Genomic DNA, 21,326 nt, shown 5'->3' with positions numbered 1-21,326 from the left:
TTATTTTCCAAATTACTTAAAAACAGAAAGTACATAGCAGTAGCTGATATATTTCAACACACTTTATTTATGGAACATAGGACGATTCTTAAAACGTTTGAGATCAAATATGTACAACTCTATAATGAAAGTATAAGAATAATTCAAGTTTTTATCAGATAAAAATAAACCATTTAATTTTTAAGTGTTATATAACGCATATATGCAAACAATATTTTTGAGAGGAATTTATTTAAAAACATACAAATTCACTAACTTAAAATTTGCTCATTTTTTAATAAAATGATTTATTGTTAAATATCAAAACATTAGAATATTCAATTTCTTATAAAATTAATTCATGGTCTAACTTATAGTAAATAGAAGTAATTATTTTAATGGTAGTTAATAGAAGCAAATATTTTAATAGTGGCTGAAACCTAAGCAGAATATAAATACTTTAATAGTGGCTGAAACCTAGGCAGAATATTGGGGGGGGGGGGGACCTAAAATAGATTCAGCGTATTCATAAATTTATATTTCAATCTCGTGTTTTCTACAGCAAACTATATAAGACAAACTGAACAATTACTTACAAGAATGTGATGATGCAAATTATAATTGAAAAAATGATTTTCATGAATTAAATTTTTTTTTATAAGTATGTATGATATACATTTTGTAGGATGCATAATAAGAAAGGGAAGTTATTTTGATTTTAGAGGCATTATTCGGTTAAATTACTAATATTAGTAACTATACTAAATTTAACTAATTTTATTTGAAATTAATCCCTTAGAACACAAATTTTTTGAAAAAAAAAATCTTTTTTTTTTTTATGTAAAAAAACACTTTAGAACATTGTCAACTTTTCTTTTGGTGGACAATTTCGATATACTGTGCTTTTGTTCCATGGAAAAAGGCTATATTTTATTCTTGAATAAATAAGTGTTATAGCTTACAATCCTATGTAAATAATAAATATCAATAAAACCTTTTTTTTCTTAGCTTTCACATTGTTATTTTCAACTCTCGATTATATTTGAGTGCCAAAAATTTAGCAGCATAAAATATAACGGCGCTTGAATTATCTCAAATGTGCACAGTTAGGTCTGTTTAGTGTGCTTGAATTAACTCGAGCGCACAAGTTATGGGGTTAAGGCATTTCAATGCGTTTTTGTACCAAGAAATTTAAGATATCAAAATTGTACTATGTTGAAAGAAATTATGCAGAGTTTGAAATTAGGATTCGACATTGTCCATTTTTCAGGTACTGAGAGAATATTTCTTAAGATTTTAGGAGACAAATTATATTTTAATTCTTTAGCTTTAATCACAATTTTTTAAATAAAGATTTAAGCACTAGCAAGCTTATTAATAATTACAATCACAATTAATAAATAAATATTCAAAATGATATTAAGGCAGTAGAATAAAAAAATAATTCGATATTTATGCTGCTTAAATATAAGATTTAAAGTATCCCTGTAATTTAGCTTTGTTAAACACATTTATTTAAATGTATTACATTACAATTTCATAAAAATGTCATATTGACGTATTGAAAAAATAGTTAGTATGCTTATAAAATAATGAAAACTAAGTAACAGGATTCAAAATGATAGAAATTTTTCTTTAAAAAAATTCTATTAAAAACAAAATAAATAAATTTGAAAAAATCTTAGTAGAAGGGATTAAATCTTGTTTGTATTGATGCTTTATAATGTTCAAGAAAACCATGTTTCAATCCTAGCATTATCAAATTCATAGATGTCAGAAATCGAAGGTATAGGTAAAGGGTCCTTTAACTCAATTCTTTTCTTTAACTTTTCCATGCTAAAATAACATTATTTCTTCTAAAATAACATAACATTCTATTATAAATTGGAAATCGGTAATATGAACTTTTGTTTTTTTTATTTACTTCTAAGAAAACAACTTTAGTATTCAACATTTAAAAGACATTTCATTTTGGAACAAAAAAAAAAAAAAAAAAAAAAAAAAAAAAAACTATTAAGCAAGACAAAAAAAAGAACTGTAATAGAACTTTAAAAATTTTTATTCATTCATATTTCAAAAAAAAAATAAATAAATGTGCATTAAGTATGAAAAAAAATGTTAATTGTCTATATCTATTATGCAATAATTGATGTATGTATCTTTTTTTAAGTAAGCGTCAATTGAGGGCAATTGTATCATCAGGATGCTCGAATGTTAACATTTCCCCTTAATAGTGAGTTGTCCAGCAGGTGGCACAGCGCCGCAACTACTGTGTCTGTTTACAAACGTAAGAGAGAGATTTTTAATATGAAATGATTAGGAAGCAGCAATGCACTCGGCTGCTGAAGTAGTTTGTTTTCTTTTATTTCTTAATTAAATTTATTGTTTTATTGTTGAAATTATTCTTAACTTGACTCATCGCCACATCGAAGAGAAAACAGCGATAAAAAGTAAAAGAAGACAACAATAGCTAGTCATTGATTTGTAAACTTCAATCTATTATCAACATTAAGTTCATTATGAGATGAATTCCTAATTGTCTGAGAATAACTTTTTCATATAAGACATTTGGGTGTAATGAGATGTAAAGAGAGAACCCAGCACAAAATTGTGAGCATGTGCTTTAATGAAGAATTCTTTATAGTCATTTGTAAAAATTGTTTTGTACCAGATTACAGAGAATCTTGTGCATGATATTAAATGGAGCATATACTGGACTGAATAAAGTTCAGCAACAAATGGCACACTACATGGAATATACTATATAAAGCTTTTGTATGCAATCATAAAATACAATTTTACGAAAGTAATTGAATGAATTTTAAAAAAATTTATTGAAGCATACTTAATAAGGAGGTTGCTTAAGTTAATCTGCACATCACCTAGGTTATCTGTGGAACAATTGATTTTTAAAGTGTATATGTGATACAGAAATTTACAGATTTCATACTATTTAGAACTTACTACAGAGGTATTCAATGCATTTTTCATTCTCTCCCAGGTTGTTTCATGATTACTCAAGTTGATCAAGGTTTTCCAGCAGTTGAATTATTGCAAGAAGCAACACAGTGAAGATGAGTCCTACAAGTAATTAATATTATGATAAAAATATTGATAAGTATAAAAGATTTAAAAAAAAATCAAAATAAATTAAAATAATGCACAAGCTTCAAAGCTACAATAAAGCATTCATATTTAAGCAGATTTGAATATTTCACATTATTTCTAACATATGTTTTTTTGTAATGTTTTCTGCATTAAAGATGTTTTAATGCAAATGTATACAACTGTGTACTCCCAATGAAACTTATACAATTTGTAATATGTATATTTGTTCGGTATCATTGTTTTATGTTCGGTATTTTACTTAGTTATATCATTTAATAGCATGATTCACTGCAAGTTTACAAGGTTAATGAAAAATTTTACAGGGAAATAAAACATGATATTAAATAATTAAATATTCAAACAAATGTAACACAATTAAAAAATATCATTGAGCTTTTTGTTTGCAGTGTCAACACCCCTCTCTTAAAAGTATTAAGAGAAAAAAATACAATTTCAAATGTGTTACATTTAAAATTTAACACAATTACTTTAATTAATCACAGATTTACATTTCTTTCAATAAGAGTTTAAAAATCTACCGGTTAATTAAAATTTAACTAAAATTTATTGCAATTATAGAAAATGAGAAACTTTTGAAAAATGTGTAACTTTAAAGCTGTATAGAAAAAATACATATAAATTTTCAAATATTGGAGTGTTGTCAATAAAAAAAAGAACATTCTTAGTGAATAGAAAAAGGAATAGCAAATCTTAAAACATTATTAGAAATCAATCCAGTAAAGTTCTTATATAAAGAATCTGGTAAAAATTATTTACACCCAAAACTACGGTTCTATAATCATCCAAATACTATGTAATTTTTTAAAAATCATATTAAGAAGAATATATTAACTTTTAAATTACAAAATAGCAAATGAAGAAATATCAAATTAATAACTATTTCAAAACTAAAGGATAAATAAAACTCTTCAAAACACACATCGGCAATTCCATTTTCTAAGTTGACTCTTGTTAAATTATTTTAGAAACAAATTGGAAAAAATATTCCATATGATTGAAATATTTATTATTAACAAATTATTGCCAAAATAATGGAAGTGAACAAGATTTAAATAAATAAGTTTACTTACAATATAAAATAAAAACTTTCAGCAACATCTAAAGAATAAATTAATTTTCAAAATAAAATTAAAAGCTTTTATCTACTCAAACTGTAAGAAATTTTTTAAAAAAATTCTAAATAATAAAAGAAAATAAAAAAAAGTAATGCAAACAGCAGTATTGAATTATTAATCCAATGTATTAATATATATATACACAAAAAAAAATACATAAAAAATAAAACAGCCTAATCTAAAAATATTTAAATAATTAGAAAAAAATAATAATAATAACAACATCCAATAATAAAAACACATCTTGAATTTGCAAAAAACTATGTGATGGTTCCTAGAATATCTTTAGAATATCTTTTTAAGAAAAACAAAAAATCATAGTTTGAGTTTGCAAGTAATCTTTTAGACACATAATCAATATATGAAATACTGATTAATCTAATTCTATTCAAAGAGGGTTAAATATTTTAGGGATTGCTTGCAATTTCAATTGGGATTTTTGGTATCACCCTAAAAGAGTAAGCTTACACCAAAATATTATTGTTTAGTAATCAATGCAAGCAAAAAAGTTTGTTTCTAGCAAGGACAGAACACATCTTGAAAACTCCAATTAAAACAAAGTTAAGCTTAAATTAAAGAACATGTAGCTAAGATAGGGATCAAATTAAACAAGCGATTAAATTTCAGAATAGCTGGGACACGCTATTGGTCGAAAATGACATCACAATTTGTGAGAAAAAGAGATGGTATGTATTGCCTGATGCGATTTTGAAAAAGTGCTGAAATTTTTTCATTAAAACAAGTTATTTCTATAATTTTCTTTATTTTTATTTAATCATTTATAATTGATTTTATTTCAATTTCAAGATATATAACTTCATTACTTTTACACTGTGGTGTGACCGTTAAGTTGTTCACCTTCTACCAGAGAGATTCAGAGTTCAATTCAAATTTCCTCAGCTAAAAAGATTAATAACTATTTAATAAGTCTTATTTCATTTATAAATTATAATTTTTTTAATCAAAATTAATTCTTTTCAAAAAATTAAATTTTAAAATATAAGATTAATAGATGTTTTATATTTATTTTTTAATTGTGGATTATTCTTCATGGGTTATTCTTCATTAATACATGGATTATTCTTCAACTTATTATAAAATTTTAATGTGAATTTTAAAATATTGTGGTTATAAAATAGTTTAAGCATTTTTTTACTGAATTTTGAAAGAAATTTTTTTTAAAACTTAAATTTTAAATCACAAGTTTCAAGATATCACAACACGCAAATAAGTCATCTGGGGAGAGACCGCTTTCATGCCTTTGGCCGTTCTCTTTTCCCTCTCCTCTTCTTTTCAGTTGTATAGGAATGTACTACGATATTTTCCCATTACTTAATATTTTTTCTTTTTATTTAATAAAAATATTTTTGAAAATTTCCATGATGCCTTTTTTTAGAACTATGTTTAATGTAATTTTCAGTTCCACATAGTTTTCCAACTTAAAAGACTTTAATCTATATACAAATCAAGAGAGAAACTGACGTACTTTCTTACTCTATGACTCTCCACACGCTAATGGGGAAAGCATGCGAAGTGTTGCCATAGGTAGTGAGTTCTGCTCAACGCCACCTGCAACCCATTTCGATCACCAATAGCTACTGATATTTTTTTGTTCTTAAAATAATTTCTAAATTGAATAAAACATTAAATAGCTGCAAACATTTCTAGAAAAAAAAGTTAGAGATAATAAATATTCTATCCAAACCCAAACATTTCAGCAAAAAGGGAAAGTCTAAACGAACCAAAATTTACCCCTCTCAAATTCAATCCCACGCAATTTTCAAAATTAATAAATAAATAAGTTTAAAAAAAATAATAACAATGATTTTAGGATTTTTCAATCACTTTGAAGGACCTACTCAATAACAGTTAGTATGCTAAAATACATGTCCACTAGATTTTATAACATTGGAGTATATATTAATTGTATCAATTTTACATTGTTTAATAGTTCTGGCAATTTTTAAATATGTGTTGCTCATATCTACTAATGCAAATGAATTAACAGTTGCATAGTGGTTTAATTAACAAAATACCTCGAATTGACATTAGCATACATGCAAACTTTTAAAGACTAGAACTGGTAAGACTATCCATTAACAATTTATGAAGCATATAAGAATTTGAAAACTAATATTTAGCATATCTGTTTCAATTTTAAAAACACAACACCTCAGAATATCAGTAAAGTATTTTGGGCACAATAAAATCCTTTGTAGTACAATATTTTGACAGATAAAAAACTTAAGATTTACAAAACTATAGTTTCCTTAAAATAAATCATAAATTGCAAATTTTTTTATTATAATTCACTATGACTAATTTTTTTAAAAGGTGCTTATATAAAGTGCAATATGTTGCCCATAGATATAATGACATGAAACATGAAGCAAGTCTTAAAGATGACGTAAATTATGTACAAGATATAACTTGCAAATTGAAATGCAACGTATGTTCCGTAAATCGAAGCATATTTGAATATCAAACAATAAAGTTTGAAAAATGCACAAAGTAACAAGTCATAAATAGCAATGAGTGATTAATAAATCACCAAAATGCAAACTTTGTCACATGATTCTTTGATTACTTCAATGCAAAACACAACACATTATTTGGTAATGATTTTTATGTAAAAAATGATGCATAATCTAGTAATCATTAAATGCAAAAGGAGATTCATATATCACTTTGATAAAAATTGCAAACAGTAATTTTTAAATCCCATTAATGCTATTTGCAATAGGCAAATTTTAAATCCTTCAAACACGAATCTCAGTGTGTGATTCGTAAATCACTTGAATAAGAATCGTGATGCCTGATTCGGAAAACACTTAATAGCATGTAATACTCAGTATGATTCAGGAAGCATTTCAATGCAGACTCTGATGAGTTATTTACAAATCACCATAATGAGGCCCATCATTTGTAAATCACTTTCATATTAAACACTATGCTTAATTCTTTATTCACGGAATATTTACCTATGAGGGCTAAAAATATAATGTATAAAACTGAATATAAAATGATAAAAAAGTGAAATGAAGCTAACGCAGTGACTACACTTAAACTTCGAAAAAACACCGCATACCGAGCGGAAACTATAAAGCTATGTACAGAAATGAAAATTTCTTGCTAAAAATTCTAGCTTACTAAATATCAAAGTGAAAAATAATCTAGCAAGAAAAAGCCAAAGGGAAAAATTATGTATTCCTTTTTGACCTTCAAGAATTTACTCATTGTAGTTTTTTAAAAATTATGTTGGTGCAAATTTTTTTACCATTTCATATTTGATAGCTATATAGATTAAATACATCACAAATTATCAGATTTTCTGAATTGGAATAAAACTTCAATTTTCACACATTAGCAAATAAAAAAAAAGTTTCAAAAACCACACATTTTAAAATTAGTGCATGCTATGCATGGTTAAAACAAGTCTATTATTAGACATGGTTTCGCTAATTACTTCCTTTACACTTTTCCCACACCCTACTTGTATTTTGATATCCAATCACAGGAGAGGGGTAAATAAGGATAAGGGTCTTTTCCAAAATTTAAATCAGACTCTCATTTAACTGACCTAGAACTATTTTTATAGTAAAAAAAATGGCAAGGAAAGAGGAGTATTTTTTTAAATTTCATATTAACTTGATATAAAATTTGATTTATATAAAGTTAATATCTTTTATTAGAATTTTATCCTTAAATTAAATTAGTACAGTAAAAATCAAAGTGAAAACCAGGGGCTGATGTAACATATTGACACATGGAAAAAGGTTTGCAATTTACTTAATTATGCTGATAAGGTGTTCAAAATTGTCCAAAATATTCTCATATAATATTTGAAAGGCCTCTAGTTTAAAGCAATCATAATGTGATAATAGTAAGGAAAAGCATTAACTGATTTGACCAAACAATGTAAAAGGACAAATAAAATGGAAATAAACAAGGTTTAGCACTTAGAACACTATTAGAAACTTTATAATTTGGAAATGAAGACAACATAACTCTATAATATATAATATTACATTATAATAAAAAGGTAATTATAAATTTTTTTATTTTAAATTGATACAACAACAGGAAACTTTTAAAAATATTAATGACATAACATAACTAATAATTCAAAGATACAAAAGAGTTGAAAGAGCTTCAGAATTTTCTTTCAGATACAGTAAACTAAAAGTGTAACATTCTTTGTATCATTGATCGGAAAAGGCAAAATCTTATCTTCATTAAATATAATTTTTCAAGGCCATTGAAAAACATTCTAAAATGGCAATGTTTAGTTATAAGAAATTCATTAACAGTATATTTTAATACAGTGTTCTGCTTAACTGTTTTTTGAAAGGCTTACCGCCCCCCCCCCCTTGATCCCAATAAATGTACACTCTTTGCTCTTTTTATAAAAATAAGACACCCTTCATTAGAAACTATGTCTTTTTATTCAGATTCTATTTTGAAAAAAATTAATTCATTGCTTAACTAATAATTATATTGGTAAAATTATGTGCTTATAGGTAAAATTCAGATTACTTATACAAACATTTACTTTGCTTGGATTATTCTCAACTAGTCAAATTTCTAATAAGTATCTTTTTTGGGGCAGGTGGAAGGGGGATATTAATTTTTATAAGTGATTTAATTTTTTTTTTATTAAAAGTTTATTTTCTTATAATTTTCAGTTAAAATTATTGAGAAAACCTTTCTAGTTGTTTATCAATTAATCGTTTTTTGTTAGTTCTTTTATTGAAAAAAAAACATGCACAGAGATTGCTATTTAGCATGCCTTTAATTATTTTTATAAACTACAATTTTTCTCATATTTTGATAACAAAAAAGAATTACTTCTTGAAATATACTCATAAGATAGTATGAGATGGTAATTTAAAAATTGTCTAGGATAAAATTCAGTTATACATAATAATACACATTTTAACATTTTCGATGTGAGAGCCTTTTGAAAGCTGATAAAGCTTTTTTCAGAGAGGAAATACCCTGCCCTTATTTTATTCATAAGAAAAACTCTGTAATACAATATATTTCTTATTTATATAGGCATAAGTTTGAAGAGTTTTATTTTAAAAAAAAATAAAGATACGATATATTTCTTATTTCTATAGACATGAGTTTGAAGAGCTTTTTTTAAGATCTCATTTGTTTTAAATTCATATTAATAAACAAAATTCATAGGAATAAGTCACTAAATAAATCAAAGTAAACTAACTAAAATGAGTTTTATTTGTTATCAAATAAAAAATTGATTTCAATTAAGAAAGATTTAGTTGAGAAGAATAAAAAGAAATATATAAAAATAAAAAAGACAAAAAGTTTTTATTCAGAAACTTTATAAAATTCTATAATAGCTATACAACATTTTGTACATCATTATAATGATTTTTTCTATTTTGTATTTGTGTATATTGCTAGATTAAAAATAATGAATCAGAATAAGCACAGATATTTCAAGACCCAAACCTGCTTCAATATCATTAAAAAGAATTATTATTAGACCATGCTAGTTTAATAATAATTCTTTTTAAAGAATCATTGAGAATTTTAGAATCATTAAAGTATTTTTAAAATCTAATGGATTTAATCTATATTCTACCAAAACATGTATTCCAAATTTCTATTTCGCAGTATACCTTCATTTGACTAAGCAAAGAGAAAATAACATGGGTGAAGCTAATAAAAATTTTTTACTTTAAAAATCTGACACATAAACCTTGCTTTAATTTCCTATTTTTAAATTTTTAAGATAAATTTGTGATTGTTTTCATTAAACTAAAGAATAATTAGGTGATTGATTGCAAATTGCTTAATTCCTTTTGATGCCCAAGAGCTTAACCTTTGTTTTTGAGTTTTTCCTCTAAAAAAATTCCTCTGCTTAGTATGATTTTTTAAGACAAATTTGTTGGATGAAAAATTTAAAAAAAAAAAAAAAATTGCAAAATAATGAGGTATAAAACTTGTAAATTTTCAGTGTTTTATGCAAACTTTATTATAACTATTTATTTTTATTAACGAAAAAAAAAAATTCTAACTTTAAATAGTTTTAAAAAAAATATGTACCATCATTGATAATGAAGATAAATAAGCAAATTTTATAAGACTACAAAAATATCAGCAGTTAAAGGAAGTTTAGCAAATTTATAGTTATTGTTTTATATTTATTAAGAGTTTTTCTATTCTGATTTAGCCCAACACTGTATGGCAGTGTTTCCCAAAGTGTGGTACGCGTACCCCCAGGGGTACGGGAACAGTTTAGAGGGGGTACGCGTTCCTATGCGAAACATCTTGCAACAAACGAAAATTTCAAAAATATTTATTTAAAAACAGAGCTGGCCATGAAAATTACGATTACGTGTTTTTCAATTGGCTATTTTTTGCAGTGTTCACAGTTAATAATTAGTGGTGTCAAAAGCTAGTTGTGATTTTTAACTTTTGTGCAATTTTTTTATTAGTGGTACACAGCGTTACGAAAAATTTAGAAAGGGTACACAGAAGTCATAAGTTTGGGAAACACTGCTGTATGGGTATAGAGGTGAGTCGGATAAATACCCAATGAGTATGGTATTTATAAATAGCTATTTACCCCCGCCTTGGGTTAATACCCTAAATCAGGGTTTTCATAACTTTTTATTATTATCTAACTAACTTTTATCAAACCATCAATTGTCTTGCTTATAGTTTTGGAAATAAAAAAATTTTCAATTTTTAAAAAATGAACATTAAGACTTAAACTGTATCGATAATAGGAAAAATATTTTTAAAAAAAACTTCAGACACTCAGTAGAGGAGCTACATTGTCACAATAGAGAGTATCGTAAAAAGGTTTAGTTGTGTAGCACCACAAAGTAAATTTTATGATAAGTGATTTACACGAAGGTTAAGCCCCTTTCAAGAAAAAATCACTTTTTTCCCAAGACAATGGTATTAACTAGATAAAATAAATTTATAAGAATAAAGGATGAGTTTAAAATTTCCTAAATATGTTCATTTCTATTAATTCTATAAATTTAATATTTATATTAATTGACTAAACTAAAACTGGAAATTTCCCTTGTAAATTTTTATAAAAAATAACTATATAACTAATTTACTTAAAATAAACATAAAAATATATATTTTTTATTTTAAATTTAAAATTATTTGATATTTTGTTTAAAAAGTTTTTTTCTGCATCCTATTAGAAAAAATAAAAATGATTTTTTTAAAAATTCCTTGATATTTTAGTCAAATTAAAAAAAAATCATTTTCACAGAAAAATATTAAAATATACAATTTAGTTTTTAAATTAACAAATTATTATGTTAATTATGAGCAAAACACAGCTTAACCTTTAGAATACAAAATAATTTAGAGAATTAAACAAGAGATAGCTGTTGTTTAAAAATAATAAAATTTAACTGAGTTAAATTTATTAAGAACTTGTATTTTCCTTTCAGTTTCATCTGAAAGATTGATTATTAATATTCTGCTCTGAATTTTTAATTAAATATTAGTTTAAATCAAACTCTTTTGTGATTTGTAATAAAAATACACATTGTAATGGACAATATAAAAAATTTAATGAGTTTTTAAATATAAGTTTTCACTGTTTGTTTATAGAAATATGTAAGCAGGGATACCCTGGAAGATGCACTTTTTAGGGGGTGTCATGTGATATGTATATATTTATATATCAATATGTGAATATATGCAGTGTTTTCCTTAAGTGATTTTAGAAGGGCAACCTGCCCTGTCTACCTTTTGATCCTTATAAATGCACCCTCTTTTCCCTTTCTGTAAAAATAGCCACCATCCCTTAAAAACACTGCCTTTTTATTCATATTCCATTTTTAAGAAAATTCAATGAGAATTATACAATGGTAAAATTATCTGTGTTTATAGATTTAATATTGATAACTATTATAAATATTTACATTGTTAAGATTATTTTCACATGGTAAAATTTGCATAAGTGTCTCTTTTTCTGAAAGGGGTATATCAATGAAATTTTAAGGTTATTTTTTAAATAAATACTTTACTTTAAAAAAACGGACTGTTAAATGCTTAGTTTTGAAAAAAAATTTCTGTTCAAATTATAGAAAAAAGCTTGCAAGTTGTTTATTCAAAAACAGTCTTTTTATTTAGCTTTTTTTTTAAAAAAAAAAAGAAATAAGTATGCGGAGAGACTGTATTTTTATTATTTTTCATAAACTACATTTTTTTTCTTATTTAGATGAGTAAGAATTACTTTTTGAAATATACATATAAAATAGTATAAGAGAGTAATTTAAAAGGAACAAAAATAAAAAAACATTTTCAGAGAAAAAACAATGTGAAAAGGGGAAACAATAAATTAAATTTTTTTTACAAATCAACATACATTTATAAGTTTTTCCCTTTAAACCAAAGGGAAATTAATACCAATTTTTATATATTTTTTTTTTATTCCAACAAAAAGTAATCAAGATGGAGAGCACACTAGGATAGGTCCCAGTATCCCACTTCATCCCTGTATGTAAAGAAGATAAACTTTTCGAATTCTTAATCTATCAGACATTATTTAAAAGTTATATCATTCAGGAATAAAATATATTTTCAAGTAAAATTTGGTTCAGATAAATTATATATGGATATGTGTGCTTTTGCTATCAATCTCACTTGCTATATCCTAATCAGATTTAAAATCATGCCTTATTAAATAATTAATCATTTAATGTATTTAAAATATCAATTTCCAAATTAATTACATACATTTAAATAACAAAAGAAAATAGCAATAAATTTTCATTGCTAGAAGTATAAATAAATTTCAGTTCTCAAAAACATTAGGTATAGTAAAACCTATATATTTTATTTATTTATAATATTTCATGTAATAAATAATACATGTAAATCTTGGTTTAGAGCTAAGCAGTTAATTAAACATCTTTCAAACGCAGAAAAAAAAGTAGTTCTTAAGAAGAGGTTTTTTTAAAAAAGGGAAGAAGTGTAACAAACTAATTAACTTGACACGCATGCTAGCATTAGCATATATTTTCACTCTATTGAAAATCTATTTAATATTAAGCTCTATACTTTTTAATCAAACACTAATAATTACATAAAAACTAAAAAATTTACTACCAATTTAAATTAACACATTAAGCATTATTGTTCAGATATCATCACAGCACAACTAAATATGGAGCCGAGAAGGAATGAATACTATTCATAAGTAGCAAAAGTTTTGTATGATAAATTTTCTAAAATAAATACTTAATATCCGAAAAATATTTTACATTTTAAAAATATATATCTGAGATCAGAAACCAAAAATAGTAGGAATTATGAATCAAAATGTAAACTTCAGAATGATTAAACCATAGCCACACTCAAATAAAATCTTAAGTTCAATGAATACATATATACATATAATGTATAATTACATATGTTGCAATATAAAATTTTCATTTAAATGAGTTATAACATTAAGAACAAAATAATTAAATGCTACAGAAATTTAAAAAAACAAACACTGGCGAATAATTTCAGTATTGACTTTTCATTTAAAAAATTGCAATAATTTTGAAATTCCAATTTTCTTTTTTTCAAACTTTTTTATTCCTTGCGCCTTGAGAGTATAGGACAAAATTAATAGTCACCCCTGATCACAAGGCAACTAAATATGATGAGTGTTGATTAAAATATGGCCTGCAGTAGCCACATGATCATCACCTTCTTTGTAGAAAATATAATGCCTTTTTTCATAAGTATGAAATTAATATGAATATTTTATAATATTCTGAAAATTACCAAATTTCCCAATAGTTTCTTCATTTTACAAATGAGCCTTGTAGAGCCGTGATGGCTCAGGGGATAGAGCGTTCGCCTTCCAATGTGGTAAACTGGGTTCGAATCCCACCGATGGCTGGTCAATACGAATCCGCATCCAGCTTGCACAGTGCTGACATCCTCAGTAGTAGACGGATCATGTGTAGGATTATTAATTATTACAAAATATTCTAAAAAATAATTCAAACAAATAAAATATTTTAGAAAATCAACTCAGTAGTTTTTCAAATAAATGATTTCAAACTTGGTCATTTTACACCTGATTTTATTTAGAGATGAGATCAGCTGACATTTCTTATCCAATCATTATACTTTTTCTGAAGGGGTTTTATAGTTATTATAAGCTATTTGGATATTGAACATTGCTCATGGAAAAAAAAATCACGAAGGAAAATATTTCATTTTAACACCTATGCAATTAGCCACCGAAGCATGCAATGTCTAAAGTTGTCCTATCACATGTTGTTTTTGCTAGCTAAAAATCAGTTTTTGGTTTTGTTACTCAATGAACACGTTTTGTTCATTGTGTGATCATTTTTTGTTCATTCAAGTGAGGAAGATGTTCTACACAAACATAACCAAATGTGAAATGCTCAGACTGCATGCTGCAATAAGGAATGATTACAAAACTATTTGTTTTAAATACTAAATTTTAACATTGCTTTCAGTGAAAAATAATTTAAATCTGCTAAATTTATTCCTACTAGTAAGATATTAATTAATTTATTAAATTAATTACTATCTAGTTAAATCAAGTGGGAAAAATGATATAACACACAAATTATAATAAATTAAAAGTTCAACCAAAACTGCTTTGTTCTTAAATTCTAGATGTTGCTAATTATTTTAATGTAAAATGGCTTTAATATTGCTTAACCCACAAATTAAAAAATTACCAGCTTGAATATTTTTAGACATAACAACAAAATTGTTCATTGTGGGAGTTAAACAAAAATGTAAAATGTCTGCAAATTAGTCCAATTAACATTATTCTTTACAAGGTTTTTGTTAAACCATTTCACATTCAGATGTTAGAACTACACTTTCAGCAAATTCAAAACCCCTAAGTCAAAATTGAGTCAGAACACAAATGATCAAATATAGAAAATAATAGAAATAGTCATGTATTTTTAACAGAACTCAGAGGAACCAGCTACACTCAATATTCATTAATGTGTAAGAAAAAAAGTTTACAGTTTTCTAATAAATATTTCAATTTATCCATTATGAAAGGTTTAAACTAGTGCAATGTCTGTAAGTGTGCAATCCAAATGAATAGTTATGTGGTATAGATCTGAGAAATATAACTTTTTCTAATTGAATGGGAAAGCCTTTATGAGTAAACAAGAATTCTCTATTTCTGGACAAAACCAAAGTATTTGTATTTGAAAAATATATACTAAAAAAGGGAAAAGTTTTATTATTAAAAGATAAATAAAAAATAATATTAATATATTTTTTTTAATACTGTAATGATTACATTAAAAATTCTTAATGCATAAGAATTTCATTAATATAAAATGTTTTTAATTTATTTATGTTTGCAGGATTAAATGTAAAAAATTTAAGGTTTTGGACAAAAAAGTATAAATAGTCTTACATGAATCTCTCTTCATTAATATAGTAATTTAAATTCATATTTCCAATATGAAGCACATAAAAGAGAACTTTACCTTTATAAAATTTCATTTATGAAAAACATTTAACTAGTAATTTACCAAATTCTACAAAGAGCTGCTTCATCAATAGATTTAATGAAGTATCAACTTGCACAGATACTGGTGTATCAAAGGAAAGCTGGCACAAACATTCTTTACCTTTTTTTTTCCCTAGCATACATTGCTGAATTTTAGGAAACTTCATAGAATATACAAAAATCAGGAGAATTTTTAATGAATCAGGATAAATAAACAAAATCTGGCAAAGCTGATAACTACAAATTTATCTCTCGAAATAAAACTACATGCTGTTAAATAGCATTGCTATCAATCAAAGCAATGAAGTAACTACTTTTCTTAATCTTCTTACACATTCTTTTAAATAAAGCATCTGAATGGAGGACAGTTTGCAAAACTATTAAAAAATGCCTCTATATATGCTTCAAAAAAATTTCTAATTATTTTCTTGTATTTTAGAACTTAGATGCAATTTTATACCAAGTTCTTGGGTGATTTTCTTTGCCAAAAACTCCCTTTTCGAAGCTTTTCCGTGCACCAGCAAGACTTTAGATGGCTCACAATGCTGAATTAGTTCTAATGATTCCTTTAGCATCAGCATGTGCAGTGAACATATACTGCACAGACATTTTAACCTCTATCTATTTAAAATACTCATATCATGAACAGAACTTCAGATCACAAATTTATTAAAAGTAACAACTAAGTTAATAACTAACTTACAATCTGGCTTTCAAATTCAATTTTCTTGGTACCGCTAATGACTTTATGACCAATCGTTTCAGATACACAATAACCTGACATAATTATCTATAAAAAAATATGATCAATTTTGATTTAAACAAATATTTTTAACATATACATAATTTCTAAAAAGTCACTTAAAATAAAGTAGCCCTTCACTTGGCCACAATTAGGTACAATGAAAAGGTTCATTGTATTAAAATGAATTTTTGCCAATTTATGCTCTTTGCAAGATTGATTTTCTTAAATTGTAAGAAATAAGAATTGAAAAATCACTTACAAACTTAGTTATGGTTACAATTATTCTAAATTAAATTTAGGAATTCAAATGAAATATTGTAGGGGACTACTGCCGAACTAGATTTGCTATCACTCTAAATATAAAAATTATAAAAATATAAAATCTAGCAGAAAATTTGGAGAAATAGGTAGCATTGAAAATGTAGGTTATAATGAAACTTATGAAAGCAATAAAAAATATAAGTATGTTAGTTCCAGCTTGCTAATTATAATTATACTAAACAATTACACTTACTCTTATTGTAAACTATTCTTCAAAAATAGCAACATATGCTCCTTTCAAATGAAAAGTTAATCAAAATTGGTTCTCAATCTCTATTGCTACAGATAAAAAAATAATGAACGAGGGTTACAGTTGTGTGGGGGCTCTCTTATATTTTAAAATACAATGAGAATTCATAGATAATATATAAATTTCTGGAAAAATTATACACTTTAATAATAAAAATTATTGTAATTGACACTTATAAAAAATAATGATAAAGGAAAAAACTCTAAAAAGTTATTCAAAAAAATTACTAAGGATAAATAAAAAAAAAAACTGAAGGGCAGCTCTTTCTAAACTAACTACTTGTTTATAATTGAGAGATATTGAAGGAGAGGAGGTATTCATTAAGAATCCATCAATATTTTACAGTGTATTTTCAAACCTTCCTTTTTAAAAGAATAAACTATGAATTTCTGAAAGCTCTACTTTCTTTATCTTTCTGGTTAGTCAAATTTTGAGCAGCCAGGCTTTTACTGTATATCCATAGAATGAAATATGTGGAATGGAATTCAAAATTCATAAAAAAAAAAACTTTTTTAATTTTGTAATATCACAAGTTAAATTATTTCCATGGCTACAAAGTATGGTTACAAAATTCAATTTAATTTTTACCATTACTGCCATAAAATAGAAACTTTTTTTTAACTAATATTAAAGTCCCTTGTGAAATTGCGACAGCTTTCACTTTTAACGCATTGTATATTTCATTTTTTATCACTAATTGTTTTAGAATTATTTAAAAGTAAAATCAGATTATCTAATTTAAATACAATTTTTAATTATTTTATCAAACTCAAAAAAAAAAAAATTATAAATAAAATATTGTTGCACTATAAAAAAATTATAATTTGAAATACAGTACCACCTCGAAAATCCGGACTTCTGAAATCTGGAAATCTCTAACCTGGTAACAAGAAGCACAATATGGGAAAATGTTCTAGAGAAGGCCAAAATGGATTGCTGTACCAATGATGATGATGAATGCAACAAAGTTAACAGTTTACTCAAGTTTATACCCAAAATATGAATATTTGCTTAAATCTTATTGCGTGCCTGGACAGGGATTGAAATTTTCTATGTCACAAATGAACAAGCAAAAATTTTTACTCAATAGAACCAATTTAACCTCTTTCCTGGTTATAACTGATTGATTGACCTGGTTATAAAGATTGAGGCAAATGTTTTTACTGAAAAGAAAACAGTTTATAAGTTCAGCCTAACAGGCATTGTCTAATGCCCTTTTACACTTTGATTCATTTTAGACCCTTGGAAGGCACAATATAACAAAGAGTTATTGTAATTTCATGCTAATTAATATGAGAATAAGAGAAATTTCAATGATGAACATCCGCAACACTGAAGATAATTAAGAAAATAGGAAGTTGTAAACTTACTTTACCACCTTTTTCAACTCAGTCATATACTCTGGTCAAAAAATCTCTTTCTCTACAACGTTTTGAGACTCTAATAGTAGTAGCATCTGTAATCAACAGGTCTAGCCTGCATTTATCAATCCACGCAGGCCCCAAGTGACGATCTGGAGTGGTGTTAAAATCCCCCTAAAACAGAAATAGTTCTGAATACATGAATCTACATGCTTAAACCTATGATGTATTTCAGAATATGCACGAACAGAAAACATGCGTAGAAATGTAAAGAAAATGTATTACAGATACACTTCAAGAAGTAAACATAATTTAATTTTTAAAGAAATCAACGGCTAATTTTTTTATAAATTTGTCAACTGTATTTCACTTCAATTTATTGCAGTTTACAGTACTATATAAGCTGACCACTTGCAATGCATAACTATAGTAGCTCATTCAGATAGTAAAAATTTCTATGTTTATCTATTAATTCCTATTTCCAGTAAAGATCTTTTAAGATAAGAGCTTACATCAATTTTAATTTCATTTTTTTTTGGTGTTACAAAATTTTTTTATTAAAACAATAATTCCTAATGCCAATTTTCTCTAATTTCCCCCTTTTTCTATTAAATTTTATTTTATTTATTATCAACTAAAAAGTCAAATAATTTAATTCTTTGAACTATTTTAGGTTAATTTTTTTTCCATAAATTCTAAAAACTGAATATTCCAGACTTAAAAATTCATTAAAAAAAGAAGAAGAAAATAGGAAGATGGATGAGTTACAAAAGTTTTGTCCTCTGTTTCAAAATAGGATGAATTTGGTTCTTGATAAGAGGTCAACTTAGACATAACATAAACTTAGTAGGCTTTACTGTATAAAAAAGAAACTGAAATACATCTAACAAGTATGGGTAAGTATTGTGTTGCAGAAATGCAAATTAATGTGTATAAAATAAATTTATTACAGACCAAATGATTGTAATAATAAAATCAAAATACTTAAAACCTAGCTTTTCTCCTATTTCAAAAACACAAAAGCTCAATCAAAATAAATATAAGAAACAATAATCCAATTAATTATTTATGATGACAATAATTTAGAAAAAAAGACTTACTGTGCAGACTCCCCAGTAAGCACACACCTCACGGCAGACGTAAGGCCATAAGCTGGCATTCTAGGTAGGATAACGGCAAAAGGCAAGTACAATAGGGTCCTTTATCGTTTGTTTTGAGGCATTTCAGGAAGAGGCGGAATAACTCTTCACTTAAACAGGCCCGAAAAATAAAATGGTTGTTTGGCCTCTTACACTAAACTAGTTACAGGACCTTTATTGTATACCGTTAATTAATTGTAATGTTACAATAGATTAATAATGAATAGATGCAGAGTTGATAAAAAATGTGCTTTTAACTCAAAATTTTGAAAAAATCAGGATAGAAGGGGAAAAAATCCATAAACCATTAACCGTATTTCTTGAGAGAAAAAAATTGATTATTTTATTTTTCTTTGAAAACTGCTAATTTTTTACATAGAATATTAAAAACTAGAATTTTATTATTTTACTATAATCTAAATATACTTTCTGCAGCATTACCTATTATATTTTTAAAAAAAAATAATTTTATTAAAAAATAATTATTTTAAATTTTATTACAATTTTTAAATAAATATATATATAATTATTTATTTTTTATTTTTGAAATCATTTTCTGAAGTATAATTTTTAACTCGAAATATAATATATTCTTACTTTCTAGAAAAATTTAATACATATTCCCTTAAAAATAAGAATAAATATTAAAACTTATAACTAGAACAATTCCTTTGTTCATTGAGAAAAAGTTTTTTTTTTTTCGATTGCTTATTATAAAATTCTGTTAAATTTATTGTATTAAACATGTACTTAAGAAAGACTTATTGAATTGAATACTCATTGAAGACTTTCTTTTATTGAAGACTTATTATTATTATTTTTATTGAATAAGGGATACATTTATTTTTAACGTTAAAGGATTCAACAAAAAATCTATCATTTTTATAATTCATGGTAAAAAAAAAATTAAGTAGTAATTTTATATGATAGCAAAAAAAGGCTAAAGGTCCATTATTGTTTGTATTTTGGCATTTTAGGAGGAAGCGATATGGAAACTTTTCCCATTGGTTATGTTTTGGTCGCTTAAAAATTATTACTGTAAGCCCCAAATGAAATTAACACAAATTTTTTTCCAGAGATTCCTTTTTGAAACCTTCTTTAAAACAAAAATGAATAGGTAAGTTTAAAATTCATTATTAATATAAAATAATTATTAATATAAGGAAAATTATTAATATAAAATATTTCTAAAAATACTTAAAAAATTATTTATGTATTTAAACAAACACACACAATTACTTCAGCTAAAAAGAGTGCTTTCTCATGTTGTATCAATATAGCCAAAGCAAAATATATCAATACAATAGTGTGAGGAGCATGCAAAAATTTTTTTGATATAATTTGCTTTGGTTATATTGATACAATATTAGAAAGCACTTCTTATTGCGGATATAATCGTGTCAGCTGATGAAGAGATTATATCTTTTTATTCATTTTGTTTTCCAGCTTTTTAAAAAGCTTTTTTTTAAATAAATAAATAAAATTTTTGCTTAAATATTTTATTTTAATAAGTTTATTCTTCTCTTTTCATTAATTTTTATTATTTTCCATGTTTTGTCAATATTTTAACTTATTTTATGAGTTCTATCTATCTATATATATATATACAATCTATCTATACTCTTTATACAGGGTTCCCACTCTTTCAACAATGCAAACATTAAGCACTTTTAAGTACTTTTTTGAAAAATTAAAGACTTAAAAATAGTAAGATTGTTTATCATCGAATGCCACCAGAGACAGTGCAAATTGTTTACTTTCCTAAA

General features: G+C 25.4%; 1 protein-coding gene across 23 annotated transcripts in view; it reads right to left on the bottom strand.

The window, feature by feature from the left end:
• Positions 1 to 18,939, bottom strand: part of LOC122272619 (uncharacterized) — a 28,410-nt gene extending 9,471 nt beyond the window's left edge. For 2 of the 23 annotated variants that reach the window (XR_015433485.1, XR_015433486.1), the window contains exons 1-5: positions 18,431 to 18,629; positions 16,448 to 16,534; positions 14,010 to 14,218; positions 5,710 to 5,792; positions 2,944 to 3,060 (exon numbers count right to left, since the gene is read on the bottom strand). Coding sequence is in view for 3 of the 23 variants with exons in the window: in XM_087162500.1 (XP_087018626.1) it covers positions 14,010 to 14,218; positions 16,205 to 16,325 (330 nt within the window). In the remaining 20 variants the exon portion in view is untranslated. Of the gene's footprint in view, positions 1 to 2,929; positions 3,061 to 4,178; positions 4,207 to 5,047; positions 5,124 to 5,709; positions 5,793 to 14,009; positions 14,219 to 16,204; positions 16,356 to 16,443; positions 16,535 to 17,003; positions 17,090 to 18,430 lie in introns of those variants that run through there. The other 21 variants (XR_015433478.1, XR_015433479.1, XR_015433484.1 and 18 more) reach the window with 20 other exon arrangements.
• Positions 18,940 to 21,326: the final 2,387 nt, after the last annotated feature.

Source organism: Parasteatoda tepidariorum, chromosome 4 (genome assembly GCF_982258835.1).
Source record: "Parasteatoda tepidariorum strain Cologne lab strain chromosome 4, Ptep-v5.0, whole genome shotgun sequence".
NCBI classification, from domain to species: Eukaryota; Metazoa; Arthropoda; class Arachnida; order Araneae; family Theridiidae; genus Parasteatoda; species Parasteatoda tepidariorum.
Note: the sequence above shows the minus strand (reverse complement) of the source record. Positions and strands in the feature narration are given on the sequence as shown.